This window comes from Leptosomus discolor, chromosome 1 (assembly GCF_034619465.1).
Source record: "Leptosomus discolor isolate bLepDis1 chromosome 1, bLepDis1.hap2, whole genome shotgun sequence".
Lineage (NCBI taxonomy): Eukaryota > Metazoa > Chordata > Aves > Leptosomiformes > Leptosomidae > Leptosomus > Leptosomus discolor.
In genome coordinates this window covers 132752149-132777261 of record NC_141391.1, presented here as the reverse complement: position 1 = coordinate 132777261, position 25113 = coordinate 132752149, and the positions used below count along the sequence as shown (strand labels likewise).

Sequence of the window (25113 nt, the reverse complement as noted above, 5' to 3'; positions counted from 1 at the left end):
ACAAAACCAAACATCTGAGGAAGTATCTATGGTCCCACTGAGCGAGGATGAGATTCAGGAATGACTAGGCTCTGCTCTTGAACCCATCACTTCCCTGTGGTCTGACATCAAAGAAATTATTTTGCCATCTCTGACTTGGTTCCCCCACTTGCAAAACAAAAATGAGGTTTCTTTGATTGTTTTGTTTTGGATTTTTTTTTTTAAATGAAAGAGCCTTGAGTGGCTGGGCAAAAGGAGCTGTGTGAATTAGCACCCTAAAATCTGCAAGGAGGGATACGAGAGCACAAAAGCACGGAGTGGGGAGTCCATCCCGTCAGGAGCGAGGCCTGGGTTCAGCCTAGAGAGCGCAAAGGAGGGAAGCGCCGTCCCCGAGGCGGCGCAGGCCAAGGCGCCGGGCCCCGGGCTTCCACGGGCGGGGGGTCGCCTCCCCACGGAGCCCCCCCTCCCCGCCTTGCAGCGCCCCGCCCCGCCCCCCCACTGCTGCCGCCGGCGACGGGCCCGGCCCCGCGGCGGCCCGGACACCTCCTCCGGCCGTCCGGGAGCCAATGCGCGGGGCGGCGGGCGGGCCAGCCGGTGGCCCGCGGGGCTCAGGCGGCGCCGCAGAGCGCCGGACCATGTCTCAGCACAGCACCCTGCTCCACCTGCTCGCCGGAGGGTGAGTGGCCCCGCGCGGGGCGGCCCGGGGCCCGCCGGCCTCTGGCCCAGGACACGCGAGGCTGCCCTGGGCACCGGGCCTCACCGGGCTCGCGGCTTGCCCTCCCCCCCCCCGCCCCGGGTCGGCCCCGGCTCCGGCCCCGTGGCCACGGCGCCCCCTTCTCGGGATGCTGCGGGTGCGTTCACTGCTCCCGCCTGCTGCCAGGCCAGGGTCTGTCTCCGGCCGCCGCCCCGGCTCGTCCTCGCCGCGGCCTGCCGGCGGCCTGCCGGCGGCCTGCCCCGCCCTGAGGAGCAGGGCCTGCGGCAGCGGTCCGCACCACCGCTCCCCGAGGGTGGGCCTCGGGTCACGGCCGCACTTTGCGCCGTGGCTGTGGGGCCGTGCGTCCGGCAGCAGGTGCCGAAGAGCCGGCGGAGAGAAGACCCTGCCTTGCCCCACGCCAGGCACTGCCGGTGTCCCGGAATCCTCATCGCGCCCGCGCTTTTTTTGCAGCGTCAGGTTCAAATGTAGGCACGTTGGTACGGCGCTGCCACTTAGCGCCGGGGTGAATGGATGGCTCTGCCGTTTGGGAAGAAGGGGAGCCTCCCTGTGAGTTACAGGGGCCTTCGCCTGGCGTTCCGTCCAGCCTGAGCTTAGTGGGGATGGGAGGGCAAGGGAAGCGGGGTGCGGAAGGAGGGAGTGAGAGGTGCCGCACGGCCTCTTCAGCAAAGCAAATGGTGGAGAATCCTTGCCTTTGGGAGGGCAGCCAAGCCTTCATCATTGTGTGGCTGCGATTCCTACATGTCTTCTCTGCCTTTAAATAGCGCGGCTGATTCTAGCGAGTCAGGTGTTTGGAGCGTGGATCCCAGCAGTGCCTCTGAATTTGCAGCGTGCCCTTGAGCAAGTCCCTTTTCACATGGCGTTTCACCCTTCCTCTTTTTAAGAAACATTTATCATTTAAGTCTCAAAACAATGAGCTTTAAGTTTATGATGTCCTGAAGCAGAAGATACTGTGGTCCTCCAGACTTTGCTGAGTAACCACAGAACTCCCTTGCCTAATCCCTTTCCAAGTTCCACCAGTCTGTTGGAGTCCATGTGACAGTGAGGTCCACAGTATAGCATGTGCAATAAAACACATAATTTAATTGGTCTTAACTAGTAAATTTCCAGTTAATTAAAAAAACAGCTAATGCAGATGTTGTGCTATGTCAATCTTTGCTTGTGTGTACTTGCCCTTTCTGTTCCCAGCGTTATTTTGTGTATATTATTGTCTTTTATTTTATCCTTTGAACTGTATAGTCACTGCATTTTAGCATTTCTTAGTATATTTTTTCGTATTTCTTAGCTTTCTTCTTAGGCTTTTCCTCATCCTCATTTTCTGCTTCGATTCCTGAAAAACTATGGGAGTTTGGCTAGTGACAGGAGCATTGCTAGTGGGAGCTTTGTCAGTCTGTATCCTGTCCTAGCCCATTAAGCAATAATCCTTGAATTACAGTTAATTAAAATCCAAGAGATGAATAAGAGATGAATAAGAAGTTCAGGTTTTTACTGTAGTATGCAGTTAGTATTACTGTTTTACCTAATGAAACAGATCTCATTGATGGAGGAACAGTTGTTTGCTTTATCTTCTAGTATGAGAACTGGGTACCATAAGATAAAACTTGTGAGAGGTTTGTTCAAAACTAATGCAAGCACATAGCTCTTAACACAGTGTGCAGTTAAACTGTGGGACTCCTGGCCACAGGATATTAGAGGGTAAAAGCTTTTTAAGTGTCCAGAAAGCATTTTTAAAAGATTAATGAAAAAGAATGTGTTGATGGCTATTAAATGCAATGCAACATTGCATTTAATACATTGGACGAGGCTGAGGAAATCCCTGAGCTGAAAACTGTGGGAAGCTGGGAGAGCACTCTGGAGATGTATATTTCTCCTACTCTTCCATAGGTGATCATCCGTGTCCTAGGTAGAATCCTGGTTTAACTGCAGAATTGTCTGACGTAGCATTGCAATTCTTAAATGAAGATCTTCAAGCCGTCTCAATTTTTGGCTAGCGTAAGTAAGGGCTGAAATGTGAATTACCAGTAAACCTTGTCACCTCTGTGCATGTTCTCATGCCCTTTTCAGTTTATTGAAAAAGTGTTAATGGTGTTTTTTATATTTCTCTCAATGAATCCTCTTTTTCTGCCACTTCAAACTTTCCAGTTTTCCTTTTTAAATGTGAAAGCAATATCTACAGGCAAGGACTATGTTCTAAGGTAAAATTGCCTGCCTTCTTCAATTAGCTCTTTTTGCCACTGCATTGCTCTGGGAGTCCATGTTGAACTGGTTGTCAGCTGCTGCTTTTCATCGTATTTTGCAGGAATTGCTTTTGTTCCTGCTTCTAGAGTCATGACTTCAGGGTTTTGGTTTTGTTAAATCGGTCTGTTTAAGCCCAACATGAGGACCCTTGGTGACTGCTCAGTTCCATGTGTTTTTTCGTTATTTGCCAGTCGTTGCAGCTTTGCTAAGTACTGTCTTTGCTAAGTACAATCTTTGTCACCCATGGCTTTTATCAAGAGTAAAATGTTACCTCCTGTCTGTTGGTGGAAAAACTGAAAAATTCTCCTTGGTCTGACCATTGAGCCATAGTGGCTTAAAGGTCCCCCTTCAACTCGGACTCTCTTACTGCTGATTAAATGACCACCTTGCTGAAGAGTCACAATTTCTTTAACTTTTATTATTGCTTTTCAAATTCTTCTCTATTACCTATACATAGCAGTAGCTTGAAGAACTTGAACTCTGGAAACCTTTCTGTGAACTGGAGGCGTGGGTTCAAATTCATATCCTGACCATGCTCAGGTAGGGACAACTTGAAGAACTGAGATATTATGAATACATTGCATAAAGTTGTGGCTCCTTATGCACCATTAGAGAGAAAAATCTTTAGGATACCAAGCAATTGCTTCTCTAAATATCCTGTTGTAGTCATTGCTCAGCTTTTAGATAAGAAGTTGAAACTGCTCAATTCAGACTTCTTAGACATCTTGATCTGTCATCACTGTACACAGTCTTCTCCTGAACTGGAAGCTACACTTCTGGTCAAGAAAACAACAGGCCTGTAAGTCTGGAGCCTGTGTCAGGCGAATTAGTAGAAACTATGGTAAAGAACAAGACTGTTGGACCCCAGAATGAATATGGTCTACATGGGAAGAACCAACATGGCTTTTGTAAATGGAGTCATTGCCTCATGTGACTCCTGGATCACTATGTAGGCCGTCTTGGTGTTCATGCTTGATCAGCGTGTTCATCCAGAGAACCTGAGCCAGGGCATTTACTGCTTTGCTTTGTGTTGTCTTCTGAGCCCAAGCTAAGTTCTTTGGTCATGTTCCACCTAATCCCAAACTCCCACCACTCATCATATCTCCTGAGGGAAGCTGCTGCTGATCATCTGCTCTGCAATTCATCACCACTGCATAGATCATGCAAAACAGCATGAGTGTAATGGAGTGGCATAGTTGCTGGAGTTGCTAGTTGCTGGCATCATTGGTAGCATAACCTTGTAGCTGCCAGATCTTCATCTCTTGGACTTTGTTGCAATAGGCATCCAGACATAGTTTTGTTTTGTTTCGTTTTTTTCCCCCCTAACCTGCAGGCAGTAATAAGTGAAGACCTAGAAGCAAAGGCTGTGAAAGCAATGTATGTGTGCGCTGAGCTGGATAGACTTTTTCAAAATAATTCTTCAAAACTATCTATTTGCTGCCTTGTACCATCATATGTAATTCTGTTGATATACTTGATTCTTCCCTGGTATCTTGTAGTTCTTTGGTTGGCTTTTCTTTCTTTGGAGCAGAGTGAGCTTTTTTTAAGCCTCCATCTCTTGTGAAACAGAGCAAGTTTGGCTGTAGCAGATATGAACAATTGTCTGTAGCAGATATGAACAATTGTCTGTTCGTCAAAGCCTCTTGCATGGCTGTTCCATGCAAATTCATCTCGAAACAGTCTTTCAGGTGCTGAGCATCCTCTAGAAGAACAGAGTTGTCAGTCAAAGGATCTGAAGGGGCAGAAGCTGAGAACTGAATGTTTTGGTTCTGACTTGTCCCTGGGTGTCAGAAAGGGAAAAAGGGGATACATGTCCTTTCAGTGTTACTGATGTGTGACTAGACTGGTTGATGGTGATGGTTCATGAGTTCCAAAAATAGCTTCTGTCTGCTGAAGGTCAGGGTCCTCTTTCATTAAGCAAGTCAGGCTGGGGGTCAGCCTGGCTGTTGGCGGAAAATACAGAATTTGCTTACAGGGCTTTGCAAACGTGGGGCTGAATGGGTTATGGGTTGAAGACACACACAGGCTGAGGGGTGGGAGAGTTTTGTCCTGCCCCTCTCTGAGCCAATGCTGCTGTGGGGAGGTGCGAGGCATGGTGCCTGGTGATCTCAGCAGAAGGCATTGCAGTGAGGTTGGGCAGCAGAAATGTTTGCTCTGGGAGATTCTGAATGCAGGGATCAGCAGCTTTGAACTGAGGGACTGCTGAGTCCCTGCGGACTTGGGACTGTTTATCTCAAATACTGAGTGAGGTTTTAGAGTGAGGCTGCCAGGACATGTCCCAAGCTAAGCTGTTATTACGTTAATCAGTGTCAGAGCAGGAGGTCATGTGTGACGCAGTCTGGGGGACTTAACCTCCTCTCCTAGAGGGGAAAAGTTGTGGATGAGCAGGGTCAGAATTTTTGCCCTGTTCCTGCACAGGGGTCATTCTTACGTGTGCCATTATGCCCTTGTTATGCCCTAGATGTGGTGGCACAGCTGGAGCCATCCTGACCTGTCCACTGGAAGTGGTGAAGACACGTCTACAGTCATCCCAACTGACACTGAGGCCTCTGTGCCTCTCAGAGATACAGCTGCCAGGGATGAGTGTGAGGCTGATGAACCCCACCCCACCATCTCCTGGAGTGCTCAAGTTGCTGAGGTGAGTAGGATAGGGCAGTGTGCATGTTAGCACAAGGGAGGTGAATGTTTGGCCATGGGTGGGGGGCGGGTGGAGCGGGGCAGGGCAGAGAAAGAGACAGACAGACAGACTCAGGAAACTACAAGTGAGGTAGGAATTTTCATCAGAACACAGGTACATCTACTTCTCACAGCTGATCTGTGCTTTGAACTCAGAGCTTTTGGGACTGTGAGAAATACCTCAGCTAGTGGTTTGATCAGACCCAGAGTGATGGTGTCAGCAAGAATAGGAAGAAGCGACTGAAGGAGAGAGGAGACGTGGTTGGAGAGAAAATGAGTAGGGCAGAAAAAGGATAACACAGGAGGTGAGGAGAGGATGCTACAAGAAGCACTGAAGAATGAAGAAGAAGGAGGAACAGGAGAGCCCCCAGCTTAGTTATTCTGCTGATTTCTCTATTTATTTCCTTCTGTAGGGCCATCCTTGAGAAGGAAGGCGTGCGATCCCTGTTCCGAGGTCTGGGTCCAAACCTTGTTGGGGTTGCTCCTTCCCGGTGAGTACTGCTCCCTGAGGATAGCTCATGCTGCATACTTTTTAAAGGACCTCTGTGACAGCTATTGCTCCACATTCTGAAAGCAGTCCAGGCCTTTTGCTCATTGTGCTACAGGACCCCTTCACACAGACATTTTCTGGACCTTCTGATCATAGTTGTAAGATAAGATGATTGCTGTGGGCCTAGTATAAATGGTATCTGATGTCATGTTAGACAAACTTGTGCTGGGAGTAAGAAAGGTTGGAGTGAGACCCTACAGCAGTGCTGTCTCTGCTTCTCATAGGTGAGCTGTAACCTCTTCTGGTTTTCTTTCCAATCAGGGCTATATATTTTGCTGCCTATTCTGGTGTTAAGGAGAGGCTCAATTCTGTCCTTGTACCAGAGTCCAAGAAAGTACACATGCTATCAGCAGCGTGTGCAGGTGAGCCTCTTTTGTCTCAAATCAGAGCCAAGGGGTCCTTCTGTTTGTAAGTGTAGATGGGTTTCATTCCTTCCCCATTGCTGCTGCCATCAGTCCTGCTCTCTCTCCTGAAGTTTTTCTTCCTCCACACCTGGAGCAATGAGTTCCTTGGGTAGCCAAAATGTTTTCTCACTCTTCATTCTTCTTAGGCTCATCCCTTCAACTCATGGTCTAGTCTTTACCCCTTCAGCTGCTATCAGGAAAAGAGCTCCATTCAGGTGTCAGCGGGAGAAGGCAGTGTGTAATTTAGACCACTCACAGAATCATTTCTCTTGATATATCCCAGTTCTCTAACAAAATCTTCCACTCTTGCAAGTTTAGACTGTTGTTTCCTGTCTCTCTGTAACACCAGGGCTTGTAGTAGGGTTGTGTTGGAGGCAAAGGAGCTAATTACCACCAGACAAAGGCATAATGGAGGAGGAGGAGAATGAAATGGTCTGCCCTAAATGTGTCTGCTCCCATGGAAGCTCAAGGTCATTCTCAAATTGCAAATGCCTGCAGCTTGCCAAGCAAAATTCAGAGAGCTAGTAGATCAGCACCTCCTCACAAATCCTGGTGCTCATGGCTGTCTTCCTCTTCTGTTCTCCAGGCATTACCTCTGCCACACTCACCAACCCTATCTGGTTAGTGAAAACCAGGATGCAGTTGGAAGCCAGGTAAGGTAGGCTAGCAATGCAGAGCCACTGTGTCGAATCAGGACTGGTTTGGGCTGGGGTTGGGTAAGGGTCTGTGACTTGCCATCAGAACATAGGTCTTCAAGGCATGTTGGGGAAGAGTCATACAGTTGTGTTCACAAGAGCATTTTAGGTCAGTGGAGCAGTATGCCGTTCTAACCATCCCTCCTTTTTACAGGGTGAAGGGGGAGATGGCCAGCAATGCTCTCCAATGTGCCATGCATGTGTACCGTACTGAAGGCCTTCGTGGATTTTACCGTGGTATCACTGCCTCCTATGCTGGAGTGTCAGAGACCATCATACACTTTGTCATCTATGAAGCACTGAAACAACAGCTGAGAAACAGCCATCATTCCCTTTCCCCCACACTTTCATCAAACAGCCATGATTTCTTTGGACTAATGGGAGCTGCTGCTGTCTCCAAAACATGTGCTTCATGTATTGCATATCCACATGGTGAGTGGGTCCATTCTCCTTGCTTCTTTTCCCCTCAATGGGAGATGCCATGCCTGTAGGATCAATCTGCTAATATAAATTCTCTTTTTGTCCCTTCAGAGGTCATTCGGACACGGTTGAGAGAAGAAGGGTCACGATATCGTTCCTTTATACAGACTCTGCAGCTTGTGGTCCATGAAGAAGGACCCTTGGCTTTATACCGAGGGCTCCTGGCTCACTTGATCCGCCAGATCCCAAACACAGCTATCATGATGGCTACCTATGAACTCATCGTACATTTGGCCTCTTCCACGTTGTAAGCAATCTGTAGCACCTGGCTGAGGCTGCTGGTGCGATAGAGGGACTTCATGATCCTGACTTGGCCTTTTTCCATGCTCCAAGAGGTGGTGCTTTTCTTCGCATATCAGAACTGGGTCAGGCGTAGCAATCTCCGGACAAGATTATTTTGTGCAAAGTTTTTGGCTCCGCTGTGCGCAATGTAGCCTTTCTTCTTTCTGGAGACTTGAATTATTTTGGTGCTTCAAGATGTCAGGGCACTGGTTTGACAGTGCCTGCAGTAAGCTCCCTGCACGTGAAACAAGGGCACGGAACTTACTGGGAAGGAGACAAAGGAGAAAGCGTAAAAGTATCTTAGACAGCCTCAGCACGTTCAATTCTTTTAGACCCAGTAACAACCATACGTGGGCACAGTTGGACAGGAAGACAGGCTAGAGCTGAGACATCGGAGAGAACTGCAGCAAGCAGATCTTGTGCTGAGAACTTTTGTGCCCTCAGAGGGGCTTTTCCACTCTCACCTATTGTGCTACTTTGCTGCCCCTAAGGAGTATTTCTCAACCTTGGCTGCCAGAAAATGTGCTATTGTAGAATCTTCCTTTGAGTCCTTAACATGCCATTGCCCCGAGACATGTCAGGCAGCTGACAGCCTCTTTTTGCCTTGCAGGGTCTGAATAATCAGACCAAGTACGTCAAGGGAAGAAGCACAGCCTGCTATGAAGCACTACCCTAACAACTCATGCAGCTGGGCTCATAGCCATGCTTTTCCAGTATCTGTTTTGTTTGCATCCCCTCCGTTCCCAGCAGAAAGAGGACACCTCCTTCCCTCAGAAGTGCTGGGGCTGTTCTGCTACAGGCTGGAACCCCTGGTCTTTTATGCTGGTAAACAAAGTGGATCAGGTAAAAAGATGGATGAAGCTGAGGATTTGGCCTGTTTCTATTGAAGATACACTGAGTATATGGAAAGAGCCTTTTTTTTTTTTTTTTTTTCTCTGATCAAGAGTTCAGTTTGCTGAATGTGTTACACTTGCCTGTGACAGGCTGGGATGCTTTCTGTTCCTTAATGGGTTCTTAGCAGTATGTGCTGGGGAAGGCTACATTGTGTTTACAAAGACTATTTTCACTCTGAAAAAGGCAGGGGGTAGGGTCAGGGGTGATGTGTTTTTTCCTTCTTCCAACATAGACACTAAAAAATGTAACCCTTCCCTGACATAAGGCAGTAATTTCAGTAAACACATGCTCTGGACAATCTCCAGTCTCATATTAGAGACTACGCTGACTGGTTTTTTCCCTGCTTGTAGTGAAAAACTGCAGATGCCCTGAACATTTTATTTGAAATCCATTTATTTTAAAATCCACTTTGTTTCCTCATCCTTCTTACCTTCATCCATTTAGTTTAGGAGTATCGACAATTTTACAAAGCGACACAAGCTGCAGTGGTTTGTTTTTTTTGCATGAAACGAGAATAAACCTCAAACGACAACATTGAAAAAATATACAATATATATATATAATATCTGGGAAGGGGTTGTGAGAGACCCCACTCTGAGCCCTATGGCTGGCTCCTCCTTCCAAATTTCTGTTCTTTGCAAGCGCCTCCTTCCTCATCATAGTTTGAACTGTGCCACTGTCATGTGCAAGTGCCCTAACACGTGTTTCTAGAGAGCCAGATGGGGGGGTCAATAACGTGGGGAATGTCCACAATGAGAATGGTAGAAGATGAAGGAACGTGGGAGGCAGGAATGGCAAATGAGTGAGGAGCACATGTGTACACGGTGGGGGAAGGAAGAAGTTAAAAGTAAGACACCTCCTTCTTCCAGCCATATGTTTTGGGGGGAATCCAGTGGACGCGTTTTAAAGCTCCTAGTAGCAGTGAGAGCCGTCCCTTTTGCCAACTGGGGAGTCGGGTGTCTCCGAGTCTGTGCTGTCATCTTCATCCTCCATGCCCTCACTACCTCTGCCGTCGCTGCTTTCTGCTGCCCTCTCCTGGCAGCTCTGGTAGGACTGGGGAGGTGAGACACGGGGTAAGGTGAAGTATCTGGCAAACCAGCTGCCCACCCAGCCCCAGCCACTGTGGCTGCTCCTTACCTCCATGGGGTTGACTATGATGGTGAGGGCTGAGTCATCCCAGAACATGTCGCTCGCTTTGCCTCCAGTGCTTGTGTGCTCCCCTTCAGCAGTGCCAGGGACCTCTTGCCCCACTCCCCGCCGGTGCAGGGAGTGGATGCGCAGGATGCCAAGGATCACCATGAGTGCCAGGAAGCCCACACACACCACAATGATGACAGTGGCAGCACTGGGGACCACTTTAGAGAAGGAAAATGAGAAGGCGTGATTAGAGTCCTGTCACAGAAATGTGCGTTTCCAGTCTGACCCGCAGGAACTGGTGTTCCTGGGCAAAGCCTGGGTTTTTGGGCTAGGCAGGAACATGTCCTGACTTTGCTTCCCTGGGCACATGTGGTTCCTGCCCTCAGCTGCTGTATCTTCACTCGAGGCCTGCATGGTTTTCCAGGATGCCTAGGTTCAGGCATCCTCTGATGTTAGCCCTGCCTGTAGACTGCACATCTTTAGCTACAGAAGTCATCAGGACCTGTTGCACAGCAGCCATTTGTATACGCCTCTTGGGAGGGAGAAATGTGTGCTGGGGAGAGCCTCTAAAGGCACGAGGATGATTTTCAGAGGGTGTGACTTCTGTGCAAGCAGTAGAGAAAGAAGGAAGCCAAAAGAATCTGCTTTGCACATGGGGCACAGGTGAGGGCTATGATGGCCTTCTAACTAGGGCCACAGTCAAAGCCTGGCTTCTCCACAGGAGAAAACTTGAAATTCCTCTAAGACCCTTAGCCCAATTCCCACCCCTTTATTCTAAGCCTGTAGGCCGAACCTTGACTCCCAAGATAACCCACTTCCCTGCAAAATCTATCCAGGCCCTCCATGGATTTGTTCTGGGTGGTTCTGTACAGCAGCGACAACTGTTCCTTTGCTGCTGTGATAGGGCAGAGCTGGGGAAGGGAGTGGCAAAGGCTGGTTTTTGGTGTGCTCTCAGCATCTATGTAGGCTGTCCCTGCAGTGTCTCAGTGCCAGCTGCAGGCCTGGACCAGCTTGGGATCCACTGCTGCAGGAAGCTGCAGGAAAAGCTAGCATCAAAGGTGCTTTCCATGTTCCCTACAACAAAGGACCAAAACAAATGCAGGGTCCTCCGTAACAGTCCTAGAGCTTTCACAGCCTAGGAAGGGCCAACTGGACCGTGGTCATGCTTGTGGCACAGGGCTGCCAGCACAAATCAACAAATCTAATCCCTAGTCTAGCCTTCAGGCTTCTCCCTCCTCTGTCTTGGGAGCAAGAATCCTCCTCTTGTCTGTGTGGTGCTGTATCCTATATTTTTCTGCCTTGCTGACCACCACCTAGTCCCATCTCTTTTTTTAGAGCAGTGGCAGTCTTGATTCTCTTCTGTCTCCTGTGCTGTCGAAGCTTCTTCCTGAAATTACATTACCCAAGCCTGCATAGCACCTTTGCAAGGTGCACAAATGAAATCGTACCAGCTTACGGTTGTTCTTTTTAGACCTTTTCAGGTGTACATTTCAGACTGCTTCTACATCAAGTAAAACAATACACCAAAAGAGGAGGATTGTTGCACCAAGCTCTAAAACACAGACTGCAGTCCATTTGCTAATGACAAGTGGGACAGGACAGTATAATGAGAAATCAATAACATGGGTATAGAGAGCCTGAATGGAATCCTCTGCTATAGGTTCTATGAGGATATCAAAATCGGCATCCTGACCTAAAGGAATAAACCCAAAAGATAGTGTTACATACTTGGGCTGTTATGGGTGCTTGCCAAACTGTGCCCAGATAGTTCTGGGGGTAAATGATGGCCTCGGTGAATGAACTGCTGGGAACTCAGCATGTGGTTAGGATGAGCAACTCGGTTCATGTTGTGGAGGACATTCACCTGCAGAAAGACCAGAGAGAGCCTCAGCCCTGTGTTCATGGTACATTCTACACTGTTCACGTTCCCATCCACCATGTCCTCTCCATGCATGCACAAGCATGCATATGTGCATGTGTTGATTTTGTACCTCAACAGTAAACTCGTTGCTGGAGTAGCGTCCATTCATCTCGGTGCAGGACAGGTGAAACTTCCTCTCATAAAGCGCAGTGCCACGGTTGATGTGGTATGAGACCTGGCGTAGTACTTCCTCGTAAACTGCAATGCTCTCCACACCTGAGACAAGAAGAGAGAACTGTTGTGGGGTGAGGAAGCTCCTGCTTCAAAGCCATCTGGCATCATAACTCTGTAGCAACTAGGAGCTATAGAGGAATCCAAAGCAATGCTGGCTTCACTAATTTTAGGAAGGGAGCAGAGATGGAGCTGGCTGCAAAGGACCTGATGAAATGCCTGCTTTCGTTGCTAAAACAAGTGGAAGGGAAGGAAGAAACAAGAGCAACAGCCCTGTTAAGTTCTGGAGAGTACAGTACTGCTGTACCAGTCCACAACCTGTGGGATGTGCTGTCCCTAGTCATGTCATGCAAAATGCTGCTGGCTCCTGAGAACACCAGACCCCAAGAAGTAAGTCAGAAGGAGTGATACAAGCCTTCGTGCGAGCTCAGACACCATGTGCTGGAGGAGGAGTCACCTCCGCAGGGAAATGTCCTGGGGAAGTTCAACAAGTGGTTACCTCTTCAGAGTCTCACAAAGTTCACCAACACATCACTAACATTGGGTTAAGTGCTTCTCCCAGTGATGCCCGCGAGGCAGTGAGAGAGGCGTCATTAGACAGTTGTGGCCAAGGAGGGGACATACCTGTGATGGTCAGGTAGGCAGAGGTGTTAACAAGCTCCAGGCCTCGCTGCTGCAGCAGTGCCCCATCCAGGAGCAGATACTCCCTCTCTGGGTCCAAGTCATCCCCTACCAATGAGATCTCGCAGCCATCCAGGTTGTGCACAATCTCATCTGACATTCGTGTGTCTGTCACTGAGATGCAAATGGAAAGAAAACAGGGCCAGAAAGCCAGACAGCCATCAATGAAGGCAGAAGTTATGCAGAGTGGTACTTACTTAAAAGTGCTCACCTCATATGTAATGACTTCTCTTTCTCTGGTTAGTACTGACCTTGAGAAAAATCACTGTCAGTCTAATTACTTGTTGGAGGAGTCCCCCTGGTTCTAATGACATTATTTATGCACATAGTAAAGTCACTTTGTTTTGGAACAACATACTATTATCAGATTGGTTCATGATAACACATCATGGCTGTAAGGACTCTTGTTGACAATGACAATGTGCAAATTAGGAACAACTCCATCACACATTCCCAGACTCCAAGTGCTTTTGAAAGCTTTCCCCTGTCTCACGACTGCTGGTTACCATGGTTGAGATTTTACCATCTTCTTTAAAATGGCTACCACATTCAATGACTAACTGCTTTCAGCAGGGCTAAGACCAACCCGCTCTATGTCCAGAAACTCATCATTGTATGAGGAAAGGTAAAGCTCTAAACAGAAAACTATGAGCAAAAAATCCCATTACCAGAAAAGATACAGAAGAAGTGAAAGGGACATGTAGAACATAGAATACAGAGAAATAATCTGAGGATGATGGAGGGAAATTGTGGGACAAGATATTATAGGGTGTGAGGAAACTGACCGGGGAATTCACAGGAATAAGTGATGCCGGTAGATACTATCTCTAGATTTGCCAGCGAAACTGTTTTAGTGAGAAAAAGGCATTCTAAGAAATTTAAAAAATCCCCAACAAACAAACCCAACAAAAGTAAATACTACAATACTCCCTTGGTCCTGACAAAATGTCACAGGACTCTATTTAGGAGAAACCAGGACTCTTCTGAACAGATGGAAATGGTCACAAACTTTTCTTTAACATCTCTTACCTTTAAAAGTTTGCTTCCCTAGGATTTTAGTCTCTAAGACAGATTTAGACAGCATGATGGGGGCAGAGAGGGAGGGTGTATCTGTTGGCTATAGTGGTCCCCACTAAATAAATTATTTCTATGGAAGATATACTATTCACCACTGATCTCTGAAAATCACTGAGAAACTGATGTCTTTCATTTTTGTCAGACTGAATCTAGTCAGTGGAAGTCATGTCTAGTGGAAGGTGTCCCTGCCCCTGGCAGGGGGGTTGGAACTAGATGATCTTTAAGGTTCCTTCCAACGCAAACCATTCTGATTCTATGATGCAGGAAGAGATGGGAGGGGCTGAGAAATAAAGAAAGCAAGAGAGAAGGAAGCAGTAGGAGACTGAGTAAGGGCAGGAGTGGAGAGGGTAACAGGCAGGACATCCATCCAGTGATGAATTCTATAAAATGAAATGTAGGTAAAATGTAAAAGGGATTAGGAATGAGCAGCCTGGGAAAGGAGGAGAGAGTGGGGCAAAGGAACTAGGTGGATAGAAAAAGTAGAGGGAGGAGCAGAAAGGGATAAGAACCAATTAGCCTACATATTGACAGACAATGTGCCTTGCTTCTACATTTGTAAACTCTCTCTTATTTCGAGTGTAATGAGGGGCTCTACTTCCTCTGCAGGATAAGAACTCTTGTAGGTCTTTCCAGTTTTTCACTTATACCTTGCCCCGTACTCCACTCACCAGTACCATGCCAATTCTCATCCTTCTTGGCCTCCACCTGGTGAGAAATAGAGCAGGTGATCTGCAGGCTGGGGAACAGGGGGACCCCATCAGGGGCCTCAAAGTCTGATGAAGGATGAGCAAAGTGGGCATTGCCACTCAACAGGATCTGGGGGGCATCAGGCTGTAGCACCACAACATAACCTTCCACATCAGGAATGGAGACACAGGACTCTTCACTGAAACACCTAAAGGAGAGCAGCAGAAAGCATCAGTAGGCCCAAGCTTCCACCAGCAACATTGTAAAAGGACACCTTCTGCCCATTACTGCCAGTGAAGGGAATATCCTTTTTCTGGTAGTCTTTCTAAAGCTTTCCTATAGCCTTCTGTGCAAGACAGAGAGGTGCGGTAGGAATGACATCACTGGGTTTCAGGTGACTTGGTCACACCCACACACAACAGAGAAAATTAAAACCAGCCCACATGCCTGGCACACCATGAGTGAAGGCAGAAGTTCTGCTACCTGCATAGACCCCAGGACCCAGTATTACAGTATCCATTTGGATCCTGGATACTTAAATATTTATTTTCAGGGAGACTTTTACTCATTTCAAGACCATAAATTAGAATTAAAATACAAGATGAGGGAGTGTAATTTTAGTCAAAAGAGAGGTAACCCTCTTGCTGAACATAGCCGGAGGTGCCGCTTTTTCCACTCACTTGACAGTAGTGGTGAGTCTGAGTGGCCGGACCCCAGGGGTAGCAAAGCGCAGAGAATTCATGTAAGCCACATGCTGGATTGCATGGTTGAAGGTTTCAACATCGTCACCCTCCAAGGTAAGCAGGGACTGGGAGGGGTTCACATGAACCTGCAGGTGGAAGAGAAGAAAATACTCAGGGTTCCTTGGCAGATGCCAAGAGTCCAGGCTGACAGAGACACAAAGGAGAAAGGTGGGGAGCTGTCTGAGGTGGGGGAGCAGGCAAAGTCCTGGGAAGCAAGGCTGGGGAGGAGAGTGGAGGAGACCCATGCAAGCTGGGCAGATGGGCATACCTTCATCCCTTTGCCCAGACTGTCGAAGTCACTGTAATCAAGCCCCTCACGGCAGGCATACAGGCATTCAATAACATCCCGGCTCTCCAAGCTACCAGGGCGCACAGTGAAGCCAGCCAAGTAACCATGGAAGTAGTGGTGTATCAACAGAGGATCTCCTGAGGGAAACATGGGAGGTGGGGGATGTGAGAGACATGGCGAGGAAGAGAGCAAAACAAAAGCAACAGTGTGAGGGACATACAGATGTTAAGGGAGGTAGAAAGAGACAGAGGGGTGCATGGGACATGGAAAAGCCAAGACAACAAAAGCAACAGTGTGAGGGACGTACAGATGATGAGAGAGGCAGAGAGGGACGGAGGGGTGCACAGGAGATGGAAAAGCAAAGACAAGACAGGGGATGCTGAAGTAAGAAAATGACAATTTTTTCAATTCCAGATGGGCAAAGGCAAGACAAACAGACCAACAAAAACACTAGGGCAGTGAATGGTGGGTAGTGAGGAGAAGTTCTGACAAACTGCTGAATGCCAGATGGAAACAATTTCTTGTCCCCTTCTCACTTTGCTTCCTGTGAGGGCTTTTAAAAGAAACTATACATTCCATAGATAGTTAGGGATGAGGTGACATCTCCTGATGTCTTTAATGGCTATTGTGTTCTTTGGAGACCAACTTTAACGATCAGGCATGAGGACTCCTTCTCCACATGAAAAGCATACTCCATCTCTCAAAGCAGCCTGTAGTCCTCCTATCAGCCTTTTCATGCTCCACAGATACCAAGGTGTTAAGGACCAATCTGCCAAATAAGGGGTTTCCTCCCAAGATGGTGGGAGGTGGCAGGACAGGATTGGGGTAGCTGTATGAGGAAGGCACCATGCAAGAAGTGATAGTCATGCACAGTCAAGAGGGGAAGAGGACCATCTTCTTTCTTTTCCCTACCTTGTACGGTATCAGTGGAGTTCTCATTTCCTTTGATTTTCTCTTTGTTTTTCTCCTCTGCAAAAAGGGAACATTCAGACAAGCAATAAGGCATTGGAAGAGGGTAGTTACAGGGTTAGGCAAGTATCTACACAAGTGCCTATATTGGCCAGTCCAAAAGAACAGTTCTGGAGCCATGTGCCAAGCAGTGCACCCTTCAAACCTAGAGACAGCACGTCACAGATGAAAGAGGGCAGATTGCCTCTCATGAAGGGGATGGTGAGACTGTAGGATGAGTAACTGATACAAGGGAGAGGGTATAGGGGTTTTTTTCTCCTTTCACAATGATATCTATTTTGGGAAATAGTTGATTCCCATTTATGGAACATGGTCATAGCCATGTTTGCAACAAGCCGTGTACTCAATATCCTTTTGATGATGGTTCCAGGAGCTGTGGGAAGTTCCCTGACCTGGGAGAAGCAGTACTATAGGAAAGATATGATCTTACTAGAAATTTCTGCTGGGGTGAAGGAAAGCAGCAGGCAAATTCATTTAGTTTTGTCCTGCTTCAATCTTGCAGGAGAACTGAAAGACCTGGGAAATGCAGCCTTACATCTCCACAGAACAGGTTTTAATCTGGTAGTGGCTTAACTAAGTTCCTAACCTGATATTTGCTCTCCAACCCAATTCCCCTACAGAATGATTTGTGACCTCTTCATATAGACCTTCAAGACACATAAATCTCCATCAATACAACCAGCAGCTCTAATAGTACTGTCTGCTCTCTGGTGAAAAGCTTTGACAGAAATGCCTGAATGAGGTACAGAGTTTGAACTCTCCTCTGCCTGAAAGCTGTTTATCCATCGCATATTCTACTGCTGTTGTCCATGAAGCTGCCAATGACACTTGTCTCTGAGCTATTATTACCATGGCCTGCTGGCTTGATCCGGGAGGAAGGAAAGAGCCACATTCGCTTTGGTGCCAAGAAGGCAAGATGGCTGCAATGTGGTTTGCATCATTTAGTATGGGGTTTCTTTCACCTCTCTGGCTCTCCCTCCACTTCCTTGTTTCCCATATGGGAAGAGCATGGCTCAGGGAGTGGGCACTCACCGGTCCAGCAGGCTCCAATCATGATCGACGGTTCCTGCCGTGGGGGGTGAATGAGGCCATTGTCGTGGATGAGGGCAGGGTCATAAGAGACGCCATCCACGTAGAGCGTAACAGTGGGGAACTCCAGATTGAGGGCATAATGGTGCCATTCATCATCGCAGACCTACGACAGACAGCAAAGGAATGGATCAGCAAAGGGCGGAAGTAGAAGGGACATGGGGAAGAGGCAAACGCGTCCTCACCTGCTCAAGCTTCCAGAGGAATTTCACAGGCCTTGCGCTTTCCAGCAACGGCCAGTACAGGAAAGCAATCCGGCAGCCGTGCACAGCCAGAGAGTAATGCGAGTAGCCATCCTCTGCCAGAGACAAGCACAAGGAGTTACATATCACACCTCAGAGCAGTCTCATTAGCCAGAGCCTAGAAGCACACACTAGCCAGCACGACTGGCACTCAGCACCGTGTGCTCACAGCAGGCTTCACTGCTCCCAGAAAAAGTGACACATGAAGAAGCTGTGTTCCTAAGGAGGGACTCCTGCCCAGGTCCCACTCTGGAGCACAGGAGATTTCCCTCTGCAGGGACAATCGCTTCTAACAAGTTAGAGGCAGCGGGCAGAAGTGTCATCACCCCAGGAGAAGCGTCTCACCGTTCTGCACTGTACTGCATATCACCGTCTCCTCCTCCCGCCTGCCTTTGCCAGGCACCACGGCATGCTTCATCCATACAGACAGGGTGAAGTGGTCACTCATCCCCTCATGGGCATTCGGCCCATTCACCACAGGCACCTGGGCAGCCTGGCTGCCATTGAACCAGTAGATAAGGCTGCTGTCCTGGCTGTAGTGTACCGAGAGCCGTGCAGTCCAATTTGCTGTGGGGCTAGGCACCGGCAGCAGGTCGATCTCTCCTGAGGCAGCACCTACAGAGAAAGGAAGGAGTCAGGAATGTCAGCACAGGAGAATAAGAAGCTTGAGAACTAAGGAACAGATGAAGAGGGTGCTAAAGGTCTCATTGTAACATCCGAGGGCAAAGGGAGAGGAGGAGTGGCCTATAGGCCTTCTCCTATCTGAAGAAGGATGGCGACTTTTCTGTCTGTGCTCGAGGGAAGTCCCATAGACTCTGCATACTGGGGCAACGCACAGAAACCTCTGGCTTCCCAGCTATGAAAGCACGGGGAGTCCCTTGTAAATATGGGCATGGTGCCCACTGCCCCCCAACACAGCATGCAAGCTAGGTGTCCTTCCAGCCTTGCTGACCACAGATGTGAGGACTATGTCCCCCAGCATCTCTGCCGTGTTAGGCACAGAGCTACCACTGTGAACCACTCAAGGGTGCTGTGCCACAGGTGCCCTTGGGCCAGGAAACAATCGATTCACCACAGAGTTTGCGTAGTGACTTCTCGGAGTAGTTGTCCCGGTCACAGCCCTTGGCCACATGGTTTGTCTGCAGCTCCACCGTGGCCTGGATGTTCCACAGGGGCTCATCACAAGTCTCCAGGTGAATGCTGGGGAAGAGCGCAAGGCTGCCTGCACCTGGGGTGTACTCAATCCTCTTGTTCCACCCTAATGAAGAAGAGTGAAAGAGAGGGGTTAGGTCCTGCCGAGGACACAAGGCCAGAACATTTGGCACACACACAAGTTGCATCTATGGACTAGCCCAGAAACTGAGATTTTTGGCCCTTTCCACGTTGTAAAGACAACTTCATGCAGCTGGCATCAGTGCAAGGGAAGATTCACTAGAAGCACAGAGTCCAAATTCTCATCTTCTACAGCTAGTACCGGTGTAGCATCACGCCTTGGATTGTCAGCCTCTCTTATCATGCAGAGCAGATATTTAGCTGTGTTGATTTCCCCTTAATTCTATTGACTAAGGTGAACCTGTAGGCATACACCACCTCTGGAAAAGCCAAATGTCCTCAAGATAAGCAGCCCCAAAACCAATCTACATTTAATACAGTCTATGAGCCTTATAAAATACATACTAGTTCACAAGGAATGATTTTCCAATGTTAAAATTGCCTTTCAGTGGCTTTGCAACACACTCAGATGTCTGCTGCATCCCTTTAGATGGGACTGATGGGTTGGTGCCAGAACTGAACCATATATATGGGCATACAAATTTATATGTGTATATACAAATGTTTGCAATGAGTAAGACTGAGTAGTAGCTCAGCAAAAGCAAAGGGAAGCCATAACTGTGTTTGGAGGTTTCATACCTTGCCAACTGGGCTTGCAGGTGGGTTTCACCTGGATTTCAACTTCAGCATCATCAGAAGCCCGCTTCTTTCCACAGTCATAGGCTGTCACTGTGAATTTGTAGAGACGATCTCCACTGTACTGCAGCTTCTCAGTGTTCTCGATGTTCCCTGTTAGAAAAACAAAGAGATCAAGGGAGAGGAAAGACAATCTCCTCCAAGATGTTCCTTCTAGAAATCACTCTTATTTTTGATCAACTACAAAAACAACCAAAAAGGGGTTGAGTCTCCCTGACCCAGTACCACTCTGTAACAAGCTATAGCACCCCACAAAATGGCTGCTGCATCTCTGCACCAGAAGAGATAAATCATCAGTGCTAGAAAATTCATACAGCACAGCTCTGCCAGCAAACAGAATTGGCAGAGAGGGAGCAAAGCAGAAAAGGGGGAGTGACGTGCTCATGGTAGGTGCAGATTCTTACCGTCATTGTCAATCAGAAAGGGAATATTGGGGGTCAGGATCTCATAGTAGCAGATCTGGCTGTACTGTGGCGAGCAGTCTCCATCAATGGCTTCCACACGTAAGATGCGGTCATACAGCTTTCCCTCAGTCACCGCCACACGATACAACTTTTCCACAAAGACAGGAGCAAACTCATTCACATCGTTTACTCGCACGTGCACTGTGGCCCTGATGCAGAAAGACATCAGTAAGAACTGATCAGCTCATTAGGAGCCATACACCGCCTAAATTTCAGTGTAAGTCATTCCCCTAAAGTGCACCAGTCTGATTTCCAGCTGTTAAAAGCAAGGACAAGGAAAGGGACCTTGGTTTCAACGCAGCAACACTGGCACACAGGAGCTTGGACAATGGTTTCCCACCGCAGAGAAAGAACAAAAGGAATGATAATGTAATCTGGACCTCCTGCCTATATGCAGCAACATAAAACACTAGCCTTAGACACAACTGTCAAGCGGCCCTCATTTCTAGTGTATTCACTCACATGACTCAGTCAATGATCATTTCTCTTTGGGTCTTATTAACATGTTGAGTTATAGTATCAAGCCTAGAGAAAAATACTTCTGGCTAAAGGAAGCATTCCCACAGCAATTTTCATTTCATTTCTGTGACAGATCATGTTTTGGAACATGCAGCAATAACTGCATGGACTTACTTGTGTGATTTCTTGGTATTTGCTCCATCAGGTCCCTCTCCACAGTCGTAAGCCTGGATGGTGAATGTGTGTTCCTTATGTGCTTCACAATCCACTGGTTCCTTGGCCCGGATCAGCCCCTCACCTGTAGCTTTGTCCAGGATTACAGCTTCAAAAGGTACCCCTGCCCCATGGATCTTGAAGCCACAGATTTCACCTGGTACCCACAAAGGCAGAGAGGAAGGGGAGAAAGTAAAGGGCTGAGGAGAGTGCATTATGCCCCCTTGCTTCCCTCTCCCATATTTTCTTCCTTTCTAACTTACACTCTCCTTTCTCCCTCATTATGGTCTCTCATTTCAGGCAATTTTTGGTTCTCTAGGAGTTCTTCCTGCAATCTCTTACAGCCACTAATCGTGTGGATGGCCCTCTACTGGAGACTACTCCCATGGCAAGGAGTCCTGACCAGCATCAAGAAAGATTAGAGGTTACAAGGCTCAAACTAGATTTATTAGTGCTACACAGCCACAGTACTGAGGGAGCAACTTATTTCTCCTCTACATCCCCCAGGGAGGCAAAACAGGCCATATATTGCAGATAGGCAGCCAAAGCATGAAGATCCATGATGTCTCATCCACCCACACATGCAGGATGTGCACAGTGCCGCAGGGAAATGCGGATAGGGTCACCTAAATCCTATAGTTCAGCTCACAGGCACCGCTTTTCCTCTCCCAAAGCTCAGGAAGGATGTGTGAGGAAGCTCTAGGCATGGTCTAAGCAAGCACCAGGAATACAATGCTCATAAAGCCTCGTCCGTAGTTTCAGGGATTTGTGCTCACTGTGAGGGGATGTAGCACTGCCAACGAAGTGTGCTTTACCAGCTTTCTCCACAGACACAGAGCTGTGCATGTGATCTTTGGAAATAGCAGAACTGCGTCAAAAAGTAGCTGGCTCCACCCTCAATTTCTCTCCCTAAGGGAAATAGCTCACAGAATCCTAAATCAAGCTGTGCCCAAATTGCCTCCAGACTTCACTGGGGACCTCCTCCGGAATAAGGCTTGGAGGTGATTATTTCCTGGAGAGAGCTAGAATCCAGCACAGGGATGAATGTCACCCTGTCTCTGCGTCTTCATAAGTCTCTCCCTGCCTCCCACCCTTCCCAGAGCTGTTACCCACCTACCTGCATAGCGCAGTGGAGCATCTTTGTCCAGTGCAAATAGCGGTGGGTTGAGGAGGACTGTGTTGTCATTCTCCATGACGATGCCCTGATACTCAGCTTCAATCCAGGGTTTGTGCTTGTTTGCTGAGGTGGGTTTAAGGTAAGGGATGGAGCACAGGAATGTATTAGCCGTCAATGACAGATTCAGTAGGAAAAGAGCAGAATATCATCCAGCGGCAGGTAACAACCACCCCTCCCCACCTTCTTCCCACCTTCTTCTCTGGAAATGAAGAAGTCTAAAATAGGCTGGGAGAAAGAAGTTATCTTTCTTTAGTTCTACTCTACATGGCTCTTGGGAGACCTCATCAGAAACAATGTGTTCCTTCTGGCCTTGTCATTACCATCTAATTTTGCTGGGTGCCCAGGAAAGCTGAAGCAGTTAAAAAAAATTAAATCAAGAGGTAGAAGTAGCCTAATTCTGGAGACAGATTCCAAATGCTAAATCCTTTGGCTCACTGAAGCCATAATTAAAGGGTCCAGGATACATCTTCCCTTGGGGTGGCCCCAGGAGACAAGTCTTGCGTGCAGCCATTAGCACTTATGCCTTGCATCCTCTGGACTAAGGCCCAGGACCTACACATGCATACCCAGATACACTTTCAGTCAGTCATTCTGCGTGTATAATAACCTATTCTGAGAGTCCCTTGACCCATCCTTCCCCACTCCATGGCAAGCACCATATTCCCTTGGCCCCTCCTTGCTAATCCCGTTGGCTGGAGCTCAGCCAGGCTTGGCATGGAGGCAGTAGCCAGCAGGAGGCTCTGAAAAATGTCACAGGCCCAGAAATAGCAAATTAATCTTTATCACACAGGCTCCAGGGCAGGGAAAGGGAAAAATAAAGGGGTGGGAGAGGAGGGAAGGGGAGGGGAGAGAGAAGAAAAATCATTACATATTAAAAACCCCTCCCCCCATGTCCACTCCCTGCCAAACGGGCCTCAGAGATTATATTACATGGCCTAGTTACAACCCCTATTCCCAGATAATCCCCCACTCTCCCACCCCCTGGAGACCAAGATTTATTACAACCAAGCAATACTTTGAGCACAGCGAGGCTCAGAGCTGGTGGAGAGTAGGATGCAGAGCCTTTCCCTTCAAGGGCACTACTTCCAATATGTGAATTCATCCTCTGCAGCACAGTATCCTCTGAAACCATACTGGCATGGTGTGATGTGTCGACTCAAAAGGGACAGTATCCCTTCAACCAAGCACTTCTGCAAATCGGGGCCAGGGAATGCTGCTGGAACCAGGTGGTGGGGCCAGCAGACAGGGTGACAGGTCAGACTGGGGATGCACCAGCAGGGCAGAGAGGGCAGACACAGCCTGGCATAGCAGCGACGAGCGCGGGTTGGCATTTCTCACTCACCGTATTGATTAAGATTATAAAGCATTGGGTAGGAAATCCAGAGAAACATCCATCCTGCTCAGTATGCAGGTGGAGTCCTCCCTGTGTGCAAGTGCCCACGTTTCACGCCACCCCACTGTTGCCCCCACCAGATTCCACTCTGTGATGGCTCTAGTCCATGCGCCACACCACCGAGGTGGTAATCCATAGCTACAAATGCCAAATGTACCCTGTTGCTGGGGTAACAAAGTGGTGGTAGAAAGATAAATCCTTTGCTGCATCCATCTGCAAATTTGGAATCACGAATCTGATTTCTCGGGAAATGAGTTCCTGGAGATTAGAAAAACATTTTGGGAATATTTTTAGGATACAGACTCCTACCGGCTTCAAGAAAGCTCCTGTAAATCTAAGATAATTTGCCAAAGGTGGGTAGATGTTTCAGAGTGTAAATTCATAAAGGAGAGAGAAAATCCAGAGCATAAGGGGCCTCGCCTCGACACTAGGCCCCTTGGCACCAGAGCAAATAAATACCCCTGCCAATGTCAGCGTACACAGAGTTCTGTGTTGCACCAGCCCTGTAGCTCTACCTCTTCCGAAGCACAGAAAGCACCCTGAGGTGTCACATTCCCTGATGACCCCTGAGTCCCTCGCACGTTTCCAGATTCTCACACCCTCTCAGACTACTGACGCACTGACCCCTTGGATGAATTTCTCATGCCTGTTTCTACAGCCACAGATCTAGAAACCTGCATCTTTCTCCATCGCTCTACGTGTTCAGAGAACATCTGCATTCAGAACGTTACCGCTGTAGCGGTACGTATTTAGCGCACAAAATACTGTTTTATATAAGCAACCTGCATAGTTAACATGTAAGTGTACAATAATTCCTATCGACAGATTGTAGATGGATGAACTAGAATTGGAAGATGGAGATAGGGGATGTGTTTTGGAGACCACAGGAGTCTGTGGAGAAGCAACACATTCTCAGCACGCTAAAGGAGGGAAGGAAGGCTAAAGGAAGGCTAAATCCACACAGCGACAACTGAAACAAAAGCAAGACAAGTGGGTGGAAGAGGGGAAAATGCGAGGGGAATGCTAGCAGCAGAGGAAAGAATGGAGAAAAAAGCAGTGGTAGGAGACAAATGGAGAAAGTAGAGAGGGGATGGGCTGAGCGCGCCCGAAAGAGCAAAGGGAGCCGGAGCCGCTGGGGACGGCGAAGATGCCCCAACAAAAATGTGCCAGACGAAGACGACGGGCAGCGCGGAGCCGCACCGCCACCGCGGGGGCGGATGGATGAGCCGCGGCCAACGAGCCCCTCAGCCCCGCCGCGGGGGGTGGCCGGAGGCTCCCAGCGGAGCGCCCCGCCGCCCGGGACCGGGACCGCGCCCGCGGCGCTCCGTCGCTCACCTTTGTTGGAAGCGCTGCTGGGCAGCGCGGCGCAGAGGCAGAGGAGAGGGAGGAAGACGGCGGCGGGGGGCCGAGGGGCGCCCATCGCGACGGCGGGTCCCAGCCCGCCCGGGGCTACTGGACAGCGGCGGGCCCGGCCCAGCCCGGCCCGGCCTACGCCCTCGCTACCGCGGCGGCGGCGGCGGCGC

The 25113-nt window shown here is 48.6% G+C and overlaps 2 protein-coding genes across 2 annotated transcripts; one reads left to right on the top strand and one right to left on the bottom strand.

Annotated features, from left to right (window-relative positions):
* Positions 1-614: 614 nt before the first annotated feature.
* Positions 615-8248, top strand: LOC104340209 (solute carrier family 25 member 36). The gene is made up of 7 exons (XM_086464868.1): positions 615-655; positions 5391-5567; positions 6019-6096; positions 6417-6517; positions 7146-7212; positions 7409-7686; positions 7786-8248. Exons 1-7 carry the CDS (start codon positions 615-617, stop codon positions 7983-7985), a joined length of 942 nt encoding a protein of 313 aa, XP_086320994.1. The 3' UTR covers positions 7986-8248.
* A 1574-nt stretch (positions 8249-9822) lies between these two features.
* CLSTN3 (calsyntenin 3) lies at positions 9823-25010 on the bottom strand. Its single transcript, XM_086460765.1, has 18 exons — positions 24926-25010; positions 22138-22260; positions 20982-21177; positions 20289-20497; positions 19828-19977; positions 18989-19174; positions 18262-18531; positions 17860-17972; positions 17618-17780; positions 16529-16585; positions 15596-15753; positions 15265-15413; positions 14566-14792; positions 12764-12934; positions 12039-12184; positions 11776-11911; positions 10048-10265; positions 9823-9963 (listed from the first exon to the last, which is right to left on the bottom strand). Exons 1-18 carry the CDS (start codon positions 25008-25010, stop codon positions 9823-9825), a joined length of 2898 nt encoding a protein of 965 aa, XP_086316891.1.
* Between the last annotated feature and the right edge of the window lie 103 nt (positions 25011-25113).